Below are 17,559 nucleotides of genomic sequence, written 5' to 3' on the forward strand. Positions count from 1 at the left end.
GCTCCCTGGCTGGGGATCGACCTCGCACTTCAGTGGCTGCCAATAAGCTTCATAGTGCTGAGATTTAACACCTTGTGCCACCAGGGAGGCCCTATACATAAACTATTATGTCAACATGTAACTACTGAGAGATATTATATTCTTTTTTTATATGTACTCTTCAGAGTGTGGCATTTTATAAAGATAGCACATTCAACTACTCAATAACCACAAGTAGTAACTACAGTACTAAATAACAACTCTAGTCTGCAAGTAAGAGGAAAGTTAATTTAAAATAGGGGAAATAAAAAGTTGCTATCTTCACAGAGATTCTCAGAGCTTTATATTACTGGTCAACTGCTAATTTTTCTCAAACTATTATAGATGCTTCTAAAGTGATGACCTACTTTATAAGGTATACAGAATAAAAGCATTAGTGTCAGAATACCAGAGAACACTAGCCAACAATATAAATTTATTCTGCTGCCAGTTTGAGAGACATTTACTTTTCAGATGGAACCAATCATGAAAAATAATTATCTCATCATGAGAACATATTATTCAAGCATATGTTTCCCTTTTTACTGAATCACAAGAGAAATGTATGCAAGTAACACATGTACAATATCCTTAATAAACCCCAAGATAACATTGTTTCAAGATAACATGGTTTCAAGTCATTCTTAGCACCATTAACCTAATTCCAGCAAAGAATTATTCATTTTCCAAATAATCACCTAAATAATTTAGGTGATATTTCTAACTAAGACATTTCTAAATTTGTTCATTTGTATTAATTAAATATAATCAAATGCAATTTTCTCCACCCATTTTAGAAAGTACTTTTCATTTATGTGCATTTTTATTGAGCTTTAATTATGGTATCTTCATTCAATATCAACAAAATTTCCTGACAGAAAACACTAATGCCCTCTGGTATGGGATAAAAATATATTCTTTTTTTTTTTTTTTTTTTTTTAATTTTCTAGAGGCATGTCTTATTTATTTATTTATTTATTTATAATTTGTTTGTTTGGTTGGTTTATACATGCACTGGGTACAGTCAGAAGCGCGAGAGGGTGAGAGAATTCACCAGAGCCAGAGTGGGGAACAGAACAGGCAGAAGGACCGAAGTACACTGCTGAGGGGAGCAGCAGGCGGCAGGAGAGGTCTGCGCACCATGTGGGACCCTCCTCCAGTGGCCGGGGAGCAGCCGGGGATCGAACCGGCGCTGCAGAGGCCGCGGGCAGCTTCGCAACCCAGCGCTCAACCGCTGCGCCACCGGGGAGGCCCTAAAAATATATTCTATTTAAGCTTTCTAGGGAGAAATTTGGAAAAATTTTAATTTATCACACTAAGTTTTTAAATTTTTGTTTAAAAGGAAAATTGAATAAATGACTGTCTCTAACATATAAAGAAATTTCAAAGTAATTTATAATAGATTTATTATACAAATTTTTCTTTTGTTACTTTCACTCAATTTTTCCCTATTAACTATGAATTGAGCCTCTATGCTAAAAAAATGTTCTAGCAAAAATTTTTCTTTTGTTACTTTCACTCAATTTTTCCCTATTAACTATGAATTGAGCCTCTATGCTATAAAAAAGTTCTAGCAAAAACTAAAAAGACAAAAAGAAAAACTTAGAGAGTCTACACCAACATTCTTCATGGTAGGAAGCACACACACAATTTGAATACATAAAAATATGATGGAACTATAAAAAGTAGTAGTAATCACCTACTTGGTGCAAAAATATTATAAATTAAGCTAGAGATTGATTTACAAGGTTTTAGACAGGTCAAATTTTACATCAGTTATTAAAAAATCTGTGAAAAATTAACTACTTTAATGACAAACTTGAAACAGTTTTAAGCCAGCACATGAGCTGGATGAGAAGAGGAAAAAAGACTGTGTATGGACTGAACTAGAGCTGCTTCCAATCAAACAAAAAACAAGTTACTAGATCAAAAAAGGAAGTGGTTGCTTATCACTTTGGCAATCTTTCTATCATGTGATCTCCTGGGTTTTAGTTTCTTTACTGATAAGCTAGTTCCACCCCTTTATTTTATCTAGCTTGTCTCCCAAATATCCCCTTTAGCAGTGAAATTCTAGTATTTTGTAATAGCCAACATTTTCCTATTCCAGAGATAGGCAAAGAAATACTTTTTCATTTAATGAGAGAGAGTGCTTTTTAGTCTGGGCATGAACACAAATAAATCATTTCAGCTTTCCAAATTGAAAAAACAATTTGAAGAATGTCAGTATAGACTGTTTGCTATAAACTCAGTAGTAAATACTAACAATTATTATGGCGACACCAAGGGACAAAACACCATGTTGCATAGAAAACATGGGACTGTCCAGGCCATCTGATGGATAAGGAAAGGACTTAACTATAAAGGCAAGATCATATAATCCTATGTATTCTCATTTCACTCACTTCTATAAAGTTTCTGACTCATTTCTCTCACTGTTATCCTTTTGATTCCTTTTATCAAATGGATTAGAGATGATTGAGAAATCTATGTATCATATCATGTATTATCATGCAAGTTATTCTCTTTACTCATCAGGCCTGTTACAAAGAATTTTAGTGACTTACCGCCCGAGCTGAGTCACCGAAGTCTATCTTCAACCTCCCCATAGCTCTGATGATAGCAATAATTGACTGGATAGTGTTGCTGTAGACCACTGCTTTGTACTGTTTACATTCTTCTTCAGAATAACCAGCTTCATGGATAATTCTAAAGAGACAAAGGGGAAAAAAGAACATTTAGTTCCTTTGACGGAGCATAAAAAACAAATTTAATGTTTTCAATCTACTTACTTCATTTGTTTCACAATTGTACTTTTCCCAGATTCACCAGCACCTAAAAAAAGAGACGTAAAAACATATTTTAATTTCATCACTTAAGTAATTTCATCACTAGTCAAAGTGCACACAACCCATACTTCCTCTTCTTTCTCTCAATTGAATGTTATAGGTGTCCAAACATATAGAAAAGTTTTCAAAAATAAATCCCATACATTTATTTCATCATAAATTCAATAAACTCAACCGATAAAAGATATTCCATTCGTGGGTATTTTCTAAAGTACAAAAATACAATCTTCTATAGCTTACACAGAAGCACTATAAATTAGCTTTTACTCAAGATTTTGTTCCCCACTAGAACATGTTTTAACTATTTGGCCAATTATCATACTTCTAACCTTTGCCTCTTGTGACATAGAAGGCAAGAATGCCAAGAAGCCACATGAAAAAACAGAAAAAGTCGTCAGCTATTCTGCAATAGATACTCAAACACTGTTATTAAACAACACATAGACAACGCTATTTGTTAACACTGGGGATGCAATGATACGCAGAAAAGAAATGTCTCTCCTTTTTTTTCACCTTCTATATCACACACATCATAAGCCCACTCTTCAAACTCATCTTTATTTTCTACAAATGCAAAGTCTCCACCACAACTTGAGTCCTAACAAGAAACTACTATTACTGTTAAAATGGCCCTTTTGGCTATATGTGTATCTGACCAAGATTTCATGTCATCAAGGCATTTATTCCTGTTTGAGAAGACTCAGGGTTTTCATTATCTGGTGAATACTTGATTTTATTAGGACTATTCCTAAGCATTTTATGCTCTTAGAGTTCCAATAATTCCTGCTGATCTGCTGAAAACTTTTGTTTTTTCTGCCAACATCCAACTTGCCACCCTGGCTGGTGACCCCCCATCAAGTATCAAACTTACCTCCATCCACCTTTCCTAAGTCACAACCCATGTGATCCCAGCTGCCTCTCACTCTGCACAAGGTACTATTTGAATTCCAGCAGCTAATCTGTGCTAGTTACACAGTCCACCAGAAATGTATATGAATTTCTCTGTGACAGATACAATTAGATGGCAAACTTCTGGATTCATTACCCACAGCCCTTTCTTGTTCCAGTCATCTATGGACATACAGACACACAAATCATCAGACACTGGAACACAGGGCACAGTTAAATGGCCTATCTGAAAAATCAGTGATGGTGGTAGCAGGGGGCTGCTTCTATTTTACTTGTGATTTGATATTCAAAACAACTTCCCAAGATATCCTTACATTAAGTAAAAAAGTAGGAGCTGAATAAACAATGAGGGCATTCTACATTTACAGACAGCCTTTTGAATCTTTCAGGGCATCTGCCAATATAAACAATTCTCAGATAAATAACCCATTATTTATTAATCAACAAAAGGTTCTTGGCTCTGTAAAAAAGCACAATTGCAGGCATTATGGCTCACACATTTCTCTAATTCAAGAGAGGTTAACCCAAGCAGCACATTCTAGGCATTCTGCAGCAGGGCCCTCTTGAAGAAGGCTCTCTGGATTTCCAGAGCCCTGCATTTGAGTCAGCAGTGGCCATGCTGTGATAATGGAACATTCTAGATCCTAGTATCCTCCCTACATGGATATGGTGGTTCTACAGACGCAAGTGAACTTTGATGAACCCATGGTACATGCTGTAAGTGAAACAACTCAACAAAGGCCCAGAGAAAGGCTTGAGGCCCATGATACAAGCTAGTGAGGTCTAAGAAACATACAAGGAAATAAAAGGAATAGTAAAGAATAAAACTGCTGCCAGTTGAACTATGTATATGCAGATGAGAATTTTTAAACCTTAATCAGAAAAGAAATTTCCTGATGTCAGACATCATCTTGAAACTCTAATTAAGTTCATATTTTTTAAAATAACTGGTGGCATAGGACCTAGCTTACTTTTACAATGAGCATCTAGTCAAGGGCTTGTGGTTCCAAAAAAACCCTATAACCTGCTTATCACAGAGTGGAATGAATTCTATCAACTGGATTTCTACCTAATTTCTTCACTAATCACTCTGTACTCTGTGCAATAGATATCTTAGAGGCAGAAACAGTGGGGAAAAAAATCAAAGTTTAGCAATTTATGTAATTAGTTTTCAATTTTCAGTTCATGCAGAAACTCCTAAATAAATATCAAACAGACTGTTAAGGTTCCTACATTCTGAATACTGGCATTCTCTCCACATAGTAAACAGCAAGGAGTTAAAAGTTGTCCTCTACATATCTTAGCACTCATTTTTGAGGGACTGGCAGGAATCAATATTGTGAAAAATAAAATGTCGGTGCTAGTGCAGGCAGGCAAAGGGGAATAAAGGGTCAATTTTGCTAGCAGTACTCAGCCAGCCAGGTACTGCATTTCACTTAGATACAGATTAAAGGGTGGAAATGCTCTTCTTTCAAGAAGAAACAAGAAATATACAGAAACATGTACTGGTCAGGAAAGATCAAAACATATGGTCGCCAGGCCAGGCTGGTCAGCATGAGTATGAAGTCCGTAAAGTGTCAACCACCAGTTCATGCTGTGAAACGAGATTTTAGAGTAGTGGGGAAGAGAACTGTAACTCCGAAGAGCCACGAATGAGTGTGATATGGTCATAGCCTAGGAAGTCAAAGGTGTGATCACCAAGGGGAATCCCCCTCCGGCCTCTCTTTCAGGAGGAAGTGGTTGATGGAAAATTGCACCTCCGAGAGCAAATATTAAGCCCAGCAGGTGTACGAAGTGGAGCTCGGCATGTGATGATAACACGCCCATACAGATGGTAGAAGGGCAAAGGAGCATCACCACAGTAACACCGAGAGGGGCTCATCTGCCACATGGGGATGCGTGCACAGCAACATACTAACAGGATCCGGGAAGGAAGACAAGGAGCTGATGGGGTGAAGGGAGCTAAAAACTAATCAGGATCTAAGTAAAGAAGTAACCTTTGGATAGATTCTAATTCTTTAAATATATTATGTGATTTATATTGTAGTGACTTACAGTATACTGATATATCTGATATATCAACCTGGTATCAACCTGATTTTGTTGTCAGGAAGAATAGGAAATTTAAAGTTTTAATCACTGAAGGTTTAAAAGAAAAAAAAAAATAAACTTCAGAAAACAAATACTTAACCCCCACCCCCATCCCCAAAAAAGTCCTTTTCCAATTCTCTACTTAGGGTCATGTTTATATCATTTATTTCCTGGCTTCAGGGTTGTAAGCTGCTAACATCACAGAATGCCTGTTCAGCTATTAAAAAGATGACTTAGTCTAGTTATCTTATGCTGAATTCCTGACATCACTCTTCTACATTAAGAAATCCTAACTATATAACAATCAAACATTTTACATGAATAAAACTAAATCACAATTTGGTTTAAATTGGAATAAAACCAAATTATAAGTGCATTTAAAGTCGGTTCTGTTCATCATAGTGCTGCTATAAAATGAACATGATCAAGGTCCTTATATTTAAGATAGAAGCAAATTAAGGGCATAAGGGCAAACAAAAATAAGACACTTAATTATTCCTGTTGAAAGTAAGAGAACAGATTTCCCTCCCCTCTGTTTCCTTAAAGCCTTACTTTGGAAAAACTGTTAAGTCCTTGTTCCTTTCTTCCAAAGAAGTGGTATATAGGTCCTTTTTTTTTTTTTTTTTTAATGGCAGCTAATGACTAGAATGTCTCTCTCAAGGACTGGGAAGCCATCTCTTTCAAATGAACATCAAACATAAGAGGACACAGCATTCTAGTTCCTGTGGAATGGCAGGAGCCTAACTTGGGCAGGTACCTTTTTCCAAGTTGCTAAACTACTTCCTGCAAAAAAATAAGAAATTTGTTTCCACTGTGGATAAGGCCAGTCAGCTAACACAGTCTCTCTAATTAACAGGTAAAAAACAGGATGAACTAGCATGACAAGTCTTATATTTAGTTACTGTTTATTTTGAAAACGTACGTGTGTGGCTAACAAGGAGATGAGATTCTTTCCTATCTTTTCACTCGCTTAGTGGATTGCCTGTGATGTACACTATATTCTTTTTCAATGTTCATTCAATAGTAAATAATTCTCTCTTCCTATTATCTCTGTGAAGAGAATTTCTGGGTTGGGAAAAGATTTTCTTTTAAATTGTAATTCCCTAACAGGGTAATAATCTATAAATCTTTTTTATTTAGCTATAAGAAGCACTGAACGTCTAATTAAGTAAGCATAAACACATATATGGGAAATATCTGCCATTCTTGGATGTAAGACTAATTTGATAATGACTGTAAACACCATAATCTAGATCCTTCATGTGATCCATTTTCTCCAATATTAACTCCCCCAAACACTACTCCTGGAGCCAGTCTTGCCTGGGACAGGTACACTACTACACTGAACAAGAATGACTGCACACACAAGGCTACTCTAGAAAGGCAGGACAGAGGAAAGGAGCATTGCAGGCAACACTTGAAGTTCCTTCCCGAAATCCCAGTCAATGAGTCCACACAACTCAGTTAACTGAACTAAGATCAATGTTTCTACAAGATGAGCCTATAGGTAAGGGTGAGACAGAGGGAGAACTGGAGGCCACAAGCATATTCCCACACATCTGCAGGTTTTCAGCCAAAATTCTTAATCATGTGTGTGTTTGTATAATGATAAATAATTGAAGAAATTCTGTCTGAATCATTTCAAAGAATTCATATGAATTAACAGAGACATACAATTTAAAATACTGTACTTGAGTCTGTGTTCATATGTGTCTAACATACTGAAGCAAATGCCAAACATGGTACCTGGCTTGGGAACCCATCAATCTACCACTCTGGATTAGCTGTCAATCATTTTGATCTTTGCCATCAAAACTGGGGTCCTGTGGTTGCCATTAGACCGTCAATGGGAGTTAAATTCCTTATGTTTATGGGACTTATACAAACCACTGAACAAATGTTTTACAAATTAAAATATGTCAATGTGTAATATAAATGTAAAACTTAGAAAAAATTATTTTGGCTCTAGTGATTTTTTTCCCCTACAGAGAGGAGTAAGACTTAGGTGCCTAAGAGCCCAAGACAGATGAGTAGATTAGGAATATGTGGTATACATACATAATGGAATACTACTCAGCTATAAAAAAGATGAACTCTCAATTTGTCACAAATGGATGGAGCTAGAGGGAATGATACTAAGTGAAATATGTGAGAAAGAGAAAGACAAATACCAGATGTTGTCACCTGTATTTGGAATATAGAAAAAAAAAATGTCAGCTAAAACCAAGCATATCTAAACCTTACAAATCTGACTGTAGAACTGAGGCTAACAGAGGGGAAGAGGGAAGGGGTACAATGGACTTGGGTAGAGGCCTATGGGTGACTTTATATCATATAAAGTGTTATAAACCATTGTTACTTTAATTAAAAAAAAAGTACCAGATAGGTTCCCTGATCTTTTATGTGAAAACTATCAAAAAAATAAAAATCACAGTACTGAAAATACAATGTGAACTGTGGCCCACAGAGGCTATTTTCTAGGAGCACATCGTGGAAGACACCATTATAGTCTGGGACCCAAACAAAGGGTAGCAGCACTGAGAGAGAGAAAGAATGGTGGTACGAAAGAAGCCTGACAGCTTCTTTTGTTCATGCTAACAGCTTGACCTGTTAGATGGAAGAAGAATTTAAGGAGAATATTACAATTTATCATCCAAATGAGGACACTTCTGAGAATCAAAGGGAACACAAGCATAAACCATGACTGGCAAGGCAAATGCAGGAAATATTTCACTCTAGTCATAACTAAGGAAAATTTCTCCTTGATTTCCAACTGTAAAAGCCAGTTTTGCTTCCTGTAACACGGAACCCAAAAGAATTTGGACTAACTCTGTGCCAAGTAGTATTACTTTAATTATCTTGAGTTAATGAGGGAAAAACAAAGGAGGTTAATGATGCATTTGTACCAAGTGAAGGTCAAATGATAATTATTGCATGCTTTATGAAAGAAAGGTACAGAAATTTAGATAGGAAAAAAAAGATGTGGGAGAATTAGTCATTATAGAGCCCACTGTGGCAGAGGAACCCTAAGTCCAAAAGAATCATGTTGCAAGAGCAATTTATTCTGTCACATATATTGTTTCCTATGAAATATTAATTTTACTTAAAATTTTTAAAAATGCCATAGCTCATATAAATCCTAGAAACAAGGAATTTTACTCCTAGTTATAAAGTTACATACATTGATGAAAATAATTTAGAACCACACAGGCCAGAACGTTTTTATCAAGGAAGAAATGCTTTGTCAAAAGTTCAAATCTAATTGTTTTCATGTTTATGCTCAACCCTTTACCAGTAAAGACCAGTAAATAATTAACATATACAAGTGTCTCAGTTTTTCCCATGTGGACCTACAATTCTTGGTGGGTATCTTGCATTTCTGAACGTATGTGAGAAGAAGCATCTGTTGCCTTTGTTAACCATCTTTCCAGCCTTGGAAGACAATAAAGCCTTCTTCAGGAGCAGAGAACTACCAAATATAATAAAGATAATGTACCCTCCAGGACAAAGGTCAGGCAGTCTTACTACATATAAAGGGAAGAAAATGTGGTTTCCTACATTTGGGAATCCTCTAATTGCAACATAACCCACTGCCTGGTTCTTTTTATGTTGTCCTTAGGGAACTGAGACTTGGTAAATCGCCACAAATGCTGATTTGCTGGCAACTGCAGGTGCAGTGATAATGCCCTTTTTGTCTCTGAACCAGCAATCTCATGTTTTCTGCCAACATTCATGAAATGGCAATAGACTAACATGTTAGCTTGTAAAACAGGGTTATAATCTCAGACATTGAACCTCACTCAGTTCTTGACGTTCTGTTCTGCTTAATTTCTAATTTACAAATTTCTGACAACTAAGGACATTTCCAGCCATTATGTCTATACCTGTACTACTTGTTTTTAAAAAATGCTCACTTTTTTCCTTTCCCCAATGGCAGCTCCAACGTTTGCCCAATAAATCCAAAGAAATAGTGGTTCTCAAAGTATGATTTAAGGAATAGCAGTATCAGCAACTATTAAGAATTAAACATTCTCAGGCCCCAGCTATAATTTACTTATTCAGAAACTCTGGGAGAGAGGTCCAGCAATTTGTGTTCCCTTCAAGTGATTCTGATGCAAGCTAGAGATTGAGCACTGGTTAGGTAGGAAAAAGGTCATCTTTTTCCCCATGAGTAGAATAAGTACAGTTATAAGCTACTACTAGTTATTAAAGAATAAATTTTTATAAAATAATTCTATTTCCCTCTTTCCCTCAAAAGTGAGACAAGTAACAGTGTTTTACATTTATGCAAATGGATTAATAAAAGATAGCTAGATTCTTCTACCTACTTTAGCATTTAATATGCAATATGTTACTTTCATTGCAGTATATAAAGAAAAACCATTTTACATATCATGTAGTTATAAAGGGAAGATCATTTTTTTTTTAAAGGGAAGAGCATTTTAATAGCATTGATTCCATACCAAAATTTTGAAAGGGTAGTTTAAAATTTAGTTGTAATGCATTTCTATGAGCTTGTCGTACTTTGATATTTTAAAATCCATTGGTTTATCTTTTATTTGGAATGGATCTTTATCCATGTCTGATTAAAAAATTAGTTCACTGAGTTGTGCAGAACTGAATGTTGATGTACTTGCAATGTATATATTTATTTATATATACCTATATGTATATAAAATCACATTTTTAATATGACACATAATTTTCATCAGAGAAGGGATTAGATTTGGGAAGATGTCAAGCTCCCAGTGACAGAAACAAGATTTTTTTAACCTTTTTTTTTTTTTTTTGGTTGAAAGTGCAAATATAATTATTGGCAACAAATACTGTTTTCTGTTTTCTTTGCAATGAGAGACTAACTACCAAATCCCCAAATTGGACCAGTCATTTTTTCAAAGAAAAATGGTATTCCAGGAAAGGTAACCTGTTCAATGTACAACTCAATCACACAACTGCTTTTTCTCAGACCACTAATATACTTCAGCATATGCAAAAGTACTCTGGGTGTATTTCCCACTTAGTCACACAGAAGAATAGCAACAACAACAAAAAACAAAAACAAAAAACAAAAACAACACATCCTTATTATCCTGTATTTCCCATTTGGTTATAAAAATAATAAGGATATGTGTAATCAAAGTCAAAATAAATTTTTAAAATTATTTCAGTGTCTTTTCTCAACAAGTGCATTGTAGTGAAGAACACAATGACTAATAATACAATTTGGTGCTACTGACTTGATTCAGCAGTTTAACCCATTATTACTGATATTGTCAGAGCAAATAGCACAATGAAAAAGACAACATCTTTGTGTTATTAAGAAAATTACCTCAGGGAACTCCAGGGTCCATGGTCACTCCTACAACAGCTAATTTAATGTCTTTATATACTCAATGAACTATAAGCTATGAGGGAAAAGAGCCCTTGGTTTTAATCACCATGCTCAACCTGATGCCTTCACCGACACAACACAGAGCAGGAGCTCAGTAAACACTTATTCCCTAGATGAGTGGACTAGAAGGAAGATATCGGAAGGAAATAATACCACCAAGAAAGCATAAAAAATGACTATACGAACTGTGGAAAAAGGAAAACTTATAAAACCAGAAGAAATACAGGAAAAGTGCAGGAGAAGCTTATGATTGCCCTTCAGATCAGATCTTTCTCTTCTATGCAGTAAGAAAAAGGTTAGGAATATGGCTATGCAGCTACAGACTATACATTTCTCATCCTCCCTTGCTGCCAGGTGTATGTCATCACCACACTTCTCACCAATATGTATGATGTGTCTGTAAAAGGAAAACGCATCCCCAGATTCTCTCCAGCCTTTATGAGTTGGCAAATGGGTGAGTCCATTGTCTCTCCCAGCCATGTGGATTACAATACATGGAACATAGTGGAGCAATGAAAAGGCAGGAATTTGGGTTCCTAAATACCCCTGTGAAGCAGCATGCCCCAACAGAAAGCCATCTCTCTTTCACGCAGAAAGCAGTCCAGATTCAGAGTCAGCTTGATAATGTCAGGGATCCAAGTGTCTTTTATCTTATTGATCTGCTATCTTCACGACATGGCTTTCAGCTCATGTACAGATATCTGTTTGTGATTCTACTTGTACATGAACCTTGTGTGTGAGAGAGAACACATATAGGAACAGAAGGGAATGCCCTTTTCCCCTGTAAAGGCACAACCTCAAACTTGTAACAATCATTTCCTCTCACATCGCCAAGATCAGACCCAGCCTCCCGACCTCACTCGGCTACACCATAGGGAATATAGTCACTAGCTGTGTGGCTATGGTTCAGAAACAATTATCAATGAACAGAGGATATTGGAATAAACAAACGTCTCTGCAGTAATCCTTAAGTTTATTTTTTTTTCCTCACTGTCAGTTTCATCTTTAAGTTAAAATGTTTAAAAATGAAATGTTATGCCAATGAACAGATAGGAAATGATTTTTTTTTTAATGTTTAGATTTTCTTCCTGAAGACTAAGTTGGATGCATGAAAAGACTCAATAAAGCAAGATGCTAAAAAGGTCATTGAATTATGGTAACTGTGATGCAACTATTACATAGGAAGGGGAAATGTTTCAACATCTAGAAGGACTCTTCACTCAGATTCTTTTGCAGTTATCTTTAAATTCTCACTTGAAAATAAACTATAAATAAGGGTCCACTTTGGAGATGCAAAAAAGACAACACTAAATAAACTATCATCAGTGAATGATACTGGAAAAGTCACTACAATATGATAAAAATATGACATTAAGAGATTGCTTAGTATACTTGTATATTTTCAACTAAAACAAAAATATTCAACATATGTTTTTAATTGTTTTTTAGAATATTCTTTCCTTAAGACAGGTAGTTTTTGACAGATATAGACTGATCCTATCTATATAAGAATAGGACTTTTACAAAGAAAACTTTCCCCTTCATACCATCATATTCAAATCTTAATTATTTCCAAGCCCTAATTTTCACATTCCTCCCAGTACTATTTTTCTAAAATGTTTAAATTTGTACTAACTCTTGAACGCAAACTTCTTAGCATGGTACTTCAAGGAGTCTAGGATTTGGACCCAAGTATTTTTTTGCTTTCACCTGCACCTTTTTTTACACCTTTTGGACTTTCACCTTTTAGACACCTGCAACCATTCTCTAGTTCTATTAAGTCTTCAAAATGATCTACTAACCCATACAGAATTCCAGCATCTCTGTATCATAATTATACTATACTGTATAATGAGCAAATGCCAGAAGTCAGATCAAAGTTGAACAAGATATTCTGATTCTAGAAAATTGTATGGAGATAGTCAAGCAAAGGAACAGTACAGTAGTTCATTCATTCAGAACATACGTACTGAGTCCCTACTGTAAGACAGCAACAACACTGGATGCTGAGCACAGAGAGAGTATGGTAAGAGCTGTGGTCCCTGCTTTGAGAGTGGCAGGAAACACTTTTCATTGTGTGGTAAGGAAAAGCAACTTAGAAGAAGTGATTGAGACATGGAGACAGTGTATTTAAAACATTAACACCTGCTAAAGTATTAAATCAATGTGTGCAGAAGAACTAATTAATGAAAAGTAGAAAATGAGAGTAAAAGATTACAGAAAAGTTAATAGAACTGCAGTTTTAATATACTTTTCACTGATAAACTAATGTCAAGTGTATGCTCTTTGAAGACTCTTACATAGAAAGACAATGATGTATGAAGTCCAAAAAGGTGGTATATAGAACTGTGAACTATTTACTTTGAAGGCAGTGGGTGGGATGAAAACGGCAGAGGGAGGAAGGATGGGGAAGAAAATACTGGGGTAAAAAAAGATAGTTGATAAATAGCTGAAAAGTCATCACATAGGAAGCAAAGTTATTAAGATCCATAGCAGAAGTTACACAGAAGCTTATTTGGGTCAAAAATAGCCTATCAATAACCTCATGCCAACACTAATTTATAAAACATTATAATAGGGCTCTTATCCCCTTTGCTCTCTACTGTAGGAAGCATATAGGTGCCATTTTACATCTTTTTAATAAATAAGAAACAGGGCAATTCTCTATTTCCCATAGTTAACAATTCTGTATTACATTCTGAGCATTTTGTTAAGAAGACAGCTCTCCTGTTAGGTGTTCTTAGCGCAATAAGAGACTGGAGAGAGGGAGGGAGAGAGAGAGGAAGGAAATGGGTCAACACACAATCCTCAATAACACACTGGAAATCATTAAAAATGATTTGTACACACTTGATCCATGCAGTTATGTCAAAATGTAGGTTTTATATAAACTACAACCACATGGAGTTTATTCATTCTGGTCATACCCAGTTTCTGCACAGGGTCAAAGTCACATCAGGATGAATGAAAGATAAGCCTTCACTGCCTTTTCTCATCTGCTGTTTCCATCAAACAAATTTGAGTATAACAATGAGAAGTGACAGGGGAGCTTTAACTAATCTCCGTACTCTTTCATGCACAGTGACACAGATATCTGAAGTTTATAAAGAAGAAAACAGGCTAAAATTCTTCAGTAAATAGCCAATAAATTTTTACAAGGAAATGGATTTTTTAATTAAAAAATAAAGATAAATAATGCATAGGTCCCTTGTAATGAGAGCTAGCCTCTCAAATGGAGAGTTGACCCATTTCATTTTCATTTATTCATGATTGATTCATAATTAGCTAAAACATGATAAAACAGGTTGGCAAGTGTTTCCAGAAAAGGTTTATGGAGGTAAAGAGGATTCACACATGAGTTATTTGAAATGTACTCTGATGAATTATAGGAGGATTACTTAGTTCTAATTTGAGAACCTGTTAGCTTCCAGTTGTTCTAAGGACTATGAAACCAGAAGGAATAAACTTCTTAAATGTTAACTAGATTTTTCTTCAAACTATCTTTACTGAAGTTCTATTATACTTACTACAAGATGTGCTGATTTCAGTGATATTAAATGTGAAAAATGTATATCTTATAAATTAATGACTATGATATATTCCCTTGATGCATCCTCATTAATGGACTTAAATGTCATGTCAGGTCTTCTGTTACTAAGAACTAATAAACATGAAAACATACATCAACAGCCATCAGGAAAATATAAATCAAACCACAGTAAGATACTACTCCACACCCATTATGTTGGCTAGAATCAAAAAGTCAGATAGAAACAAGAGTGTGGGAAGAGATAGAGAAAGTGGAACCTCATACATTGGTTGTAGACATGCAAAATGGTGCAGTCACTTTGAAAAATACTCTGACAGATCTTCTAAAAGTTGAACAGTTAGCATCTGATGGAACATTTCCCTTCCTCAAGCCCATGAGAAAGCAGTATGTGAATGTTCACAGAAGTATTCTTCATAATAGCAAAAAAGGTAGAAACCACCCAAATATCCACAATTGATGAATAAACAAAATGTGGCCCATGGTTGCACCACATTGTGACTATACTAAAAACAATTAATTGTACACTTTAAATGGGACAATAGCATGGTTCATGAATTATATCCCAATAAAGGAGTTTTAAAAGTTAATATAAAGCTGATAATCAAAAATTAGTAAGATAATTTAAGAATATTTTAAAAACCTCATTACAGATATAATATATATCACATTCTCATGCCATTGTCCTGAAATCTTGACTAACAGTTCCTAGCTTAGATAAAACTGAACCTTTTCTAATTTTTTCAATTGCGTTTTTTTTAATTGAGGTTTCATTGGTATATAACACTGTACATGATTCAGAGGTACAGGGCACATACCTTCAGATGTATGTCACACACGTACCACCAAAACACCCATAGTACTCCACTATAGTTCATTGGGATCCCCACACCTCTATCCTTCACTTACCCTCCATCCCCAGCCTTCCCCTCTAGGAGCCTCAATTCTACAGTCAGATTTATAGGATTTGTCTGGTTTTATCTATTCCTTTTGCTTTTCTTTCTCTATATTCCACATGAATGAAATTACCCAGTGTTTGTGTTTCTCCTTTTGACTGATTTTATTTAGCATTATCCCCTCCAGTTTCATCGATGGTATCAAAAATGGCAAGAGTCCACCTTGCTGTATGGCTGGGTAGTATTCCATTGTGGCTATAGGCCACATCTTCTTAATACACGCAAGCCTTTTTTAAACTGAAGTTTTGTTCTACCTTCCCAAGTGTTGTTTAGTATTTCTGACTCCATAGTTGTTGGAATAATTAGTGATTTTTTATTTAAAGCATAAATCCAAAGATTTTATATTAACATACAGATCTTGTCTGATAGAAGATAATGATGCATTTCTATGACTTTTCTAGTGATTCCAACAGGAGCAAAATATTCCCTCAAGAAGAAATTATAGCCTGTGGGTCTAGACTTGCAAGAGTTAAAAGCTTTTAGGACACTCAAGAATCATTTCAGGGATTCATTAAGAAAGCCAGGAGGGTTACTGCAGTGGCAAATGAATGAAAAAAGCCACACAAATGACATATGTAGGACATGGGATATTCCTAAAATTCTTATCTCTCTAGTTAAGATCCTTGCCTCCCTATTATAAATCCAGGATAGTTTTAAGAGAGAGAAATTATTATTTTTAAAACTGTGAAATAGAGTGAAAACAAAATGAAAAAAGTCACTAGTACAAAAAAAAAAGAGAAAATATTGTTTAAAATGTTTAAAATAGATAAGATGAACTAATAAACCAACAGAGACAAAGGGTAGAATAACCATTAAAAAACACAAATAAAGCACAAGAACTGACAATAATTCTTGTTGCGAGAATATACAAGTTCTATAAACATAAAAGATAGTAAATCACACTAATTACCAAAAAAAGAAATAACAAAATATTTTTAGCCAAACAGATGTAGTAAACTGTAAGAAATGACATGGGAGTATGAGTACACACACACATACTATTATTGTACAACTATTTCAACCTTCAAGGGGCAACAGGTAACATATTCAAAAGCCTTAAGAAAATATCCCAAATTCAAAACACTGCTTGTTAACCCAATTTTTAAAAATGGACAAAGGATTTGAACAGGCATTTCTCCCAAGATGTTAAATAAATGGAAAATTAGCACATGAAAAGATGCTCAACATCACTAATCATTAGGGAAATACAAATCAAAGTTGCCATAAGATACCATCTCACGACCATTAGGACAGCTACTATCAAAATCCAATAAATAACAAGTATTGGGAAGATATGGAAAAACTGTTGATGGAAATGTGAAATGGTATAGCACTCTGGAAAAGAATATGGCAGTTTAAAATAAAAAGGATTTTTATTCTAAAAATAATATGTTGGAAACTATAGGATCCATTAACTCCACTTCTGGGTATACCTATGTACTATATTCATAACAGCATTATTCATAGTAGCCGAAAGGAGGAAATAACTAACATGCCTATCGGTGGAGATGAATGGATAAACTGTGTGGTATACACATAATGGACTATTATTCGGCATTAAATAGGAAGTAAATTCTAACAACATGCAAACAACATGGACAAACCTTGAAGACACAGGTGTAAGTGAAATAAGCCAGATACAAAAGACAAATATTGTGTGACTTCACTAAAATGAGGAATGCAGGATACTCAAATTCAGAGACAGAAAGCAGCCAGGGACTAGGAGGTGGGGTGAATATGGAAGCCTATAACAGGTATAGTGTTTCCGTTTAGGATGATGGTTAGTGGTGACAGTTGAAC

At 35.2% G+C, this 17,559-nt stretch overlaps 1 protein-coding gene across 2 annotated transcripts in view; it reads right to left on the reverse strand.

The window, feature by feature from the left end:
- The window catches only part of GNAI1 (G protein subunit alpha i1), a 67,929-nt gene that overhangs the window by 18,296 nt on the left and 32,074 nt on the right, over positions 1–17,559 (reverse strand). For both annotated transcript variants that reach the window (XM_037510914.2, XM_054692499.1), the window contains exons 2-3: positions 2,808–2,850; positions 2,583–2,724 (exon numbers count right to left, since the gene is read on the reverse strand). In XM_037510914.2, the coding sequence (XP_037366811.1) occupies positions 2,583–2,724; positions 2,808–2,850 (185 nt within the window). The remainder of the gene's footprint in view (positions 1–2,582; positions 2,725–2,807; positions 2,851–17,559) is intronic.

Source organism: Talpa occidentalis, unplaced genomic scaffold (assembly GCF_014898055.3).
Source record: "Talpa occidentalis isolate TD23 unplaced genomic scaffold, MPIMG_talOcc4v2.1, whole genome shotgun sequence".
In the NCBI taxonomy this organism is placed as follows: Eukaryota; Metazoa; Chordata; class Mammalia; order Eulipotyphla; family Talpidae; genus Talpa; species Talpa occidentalis.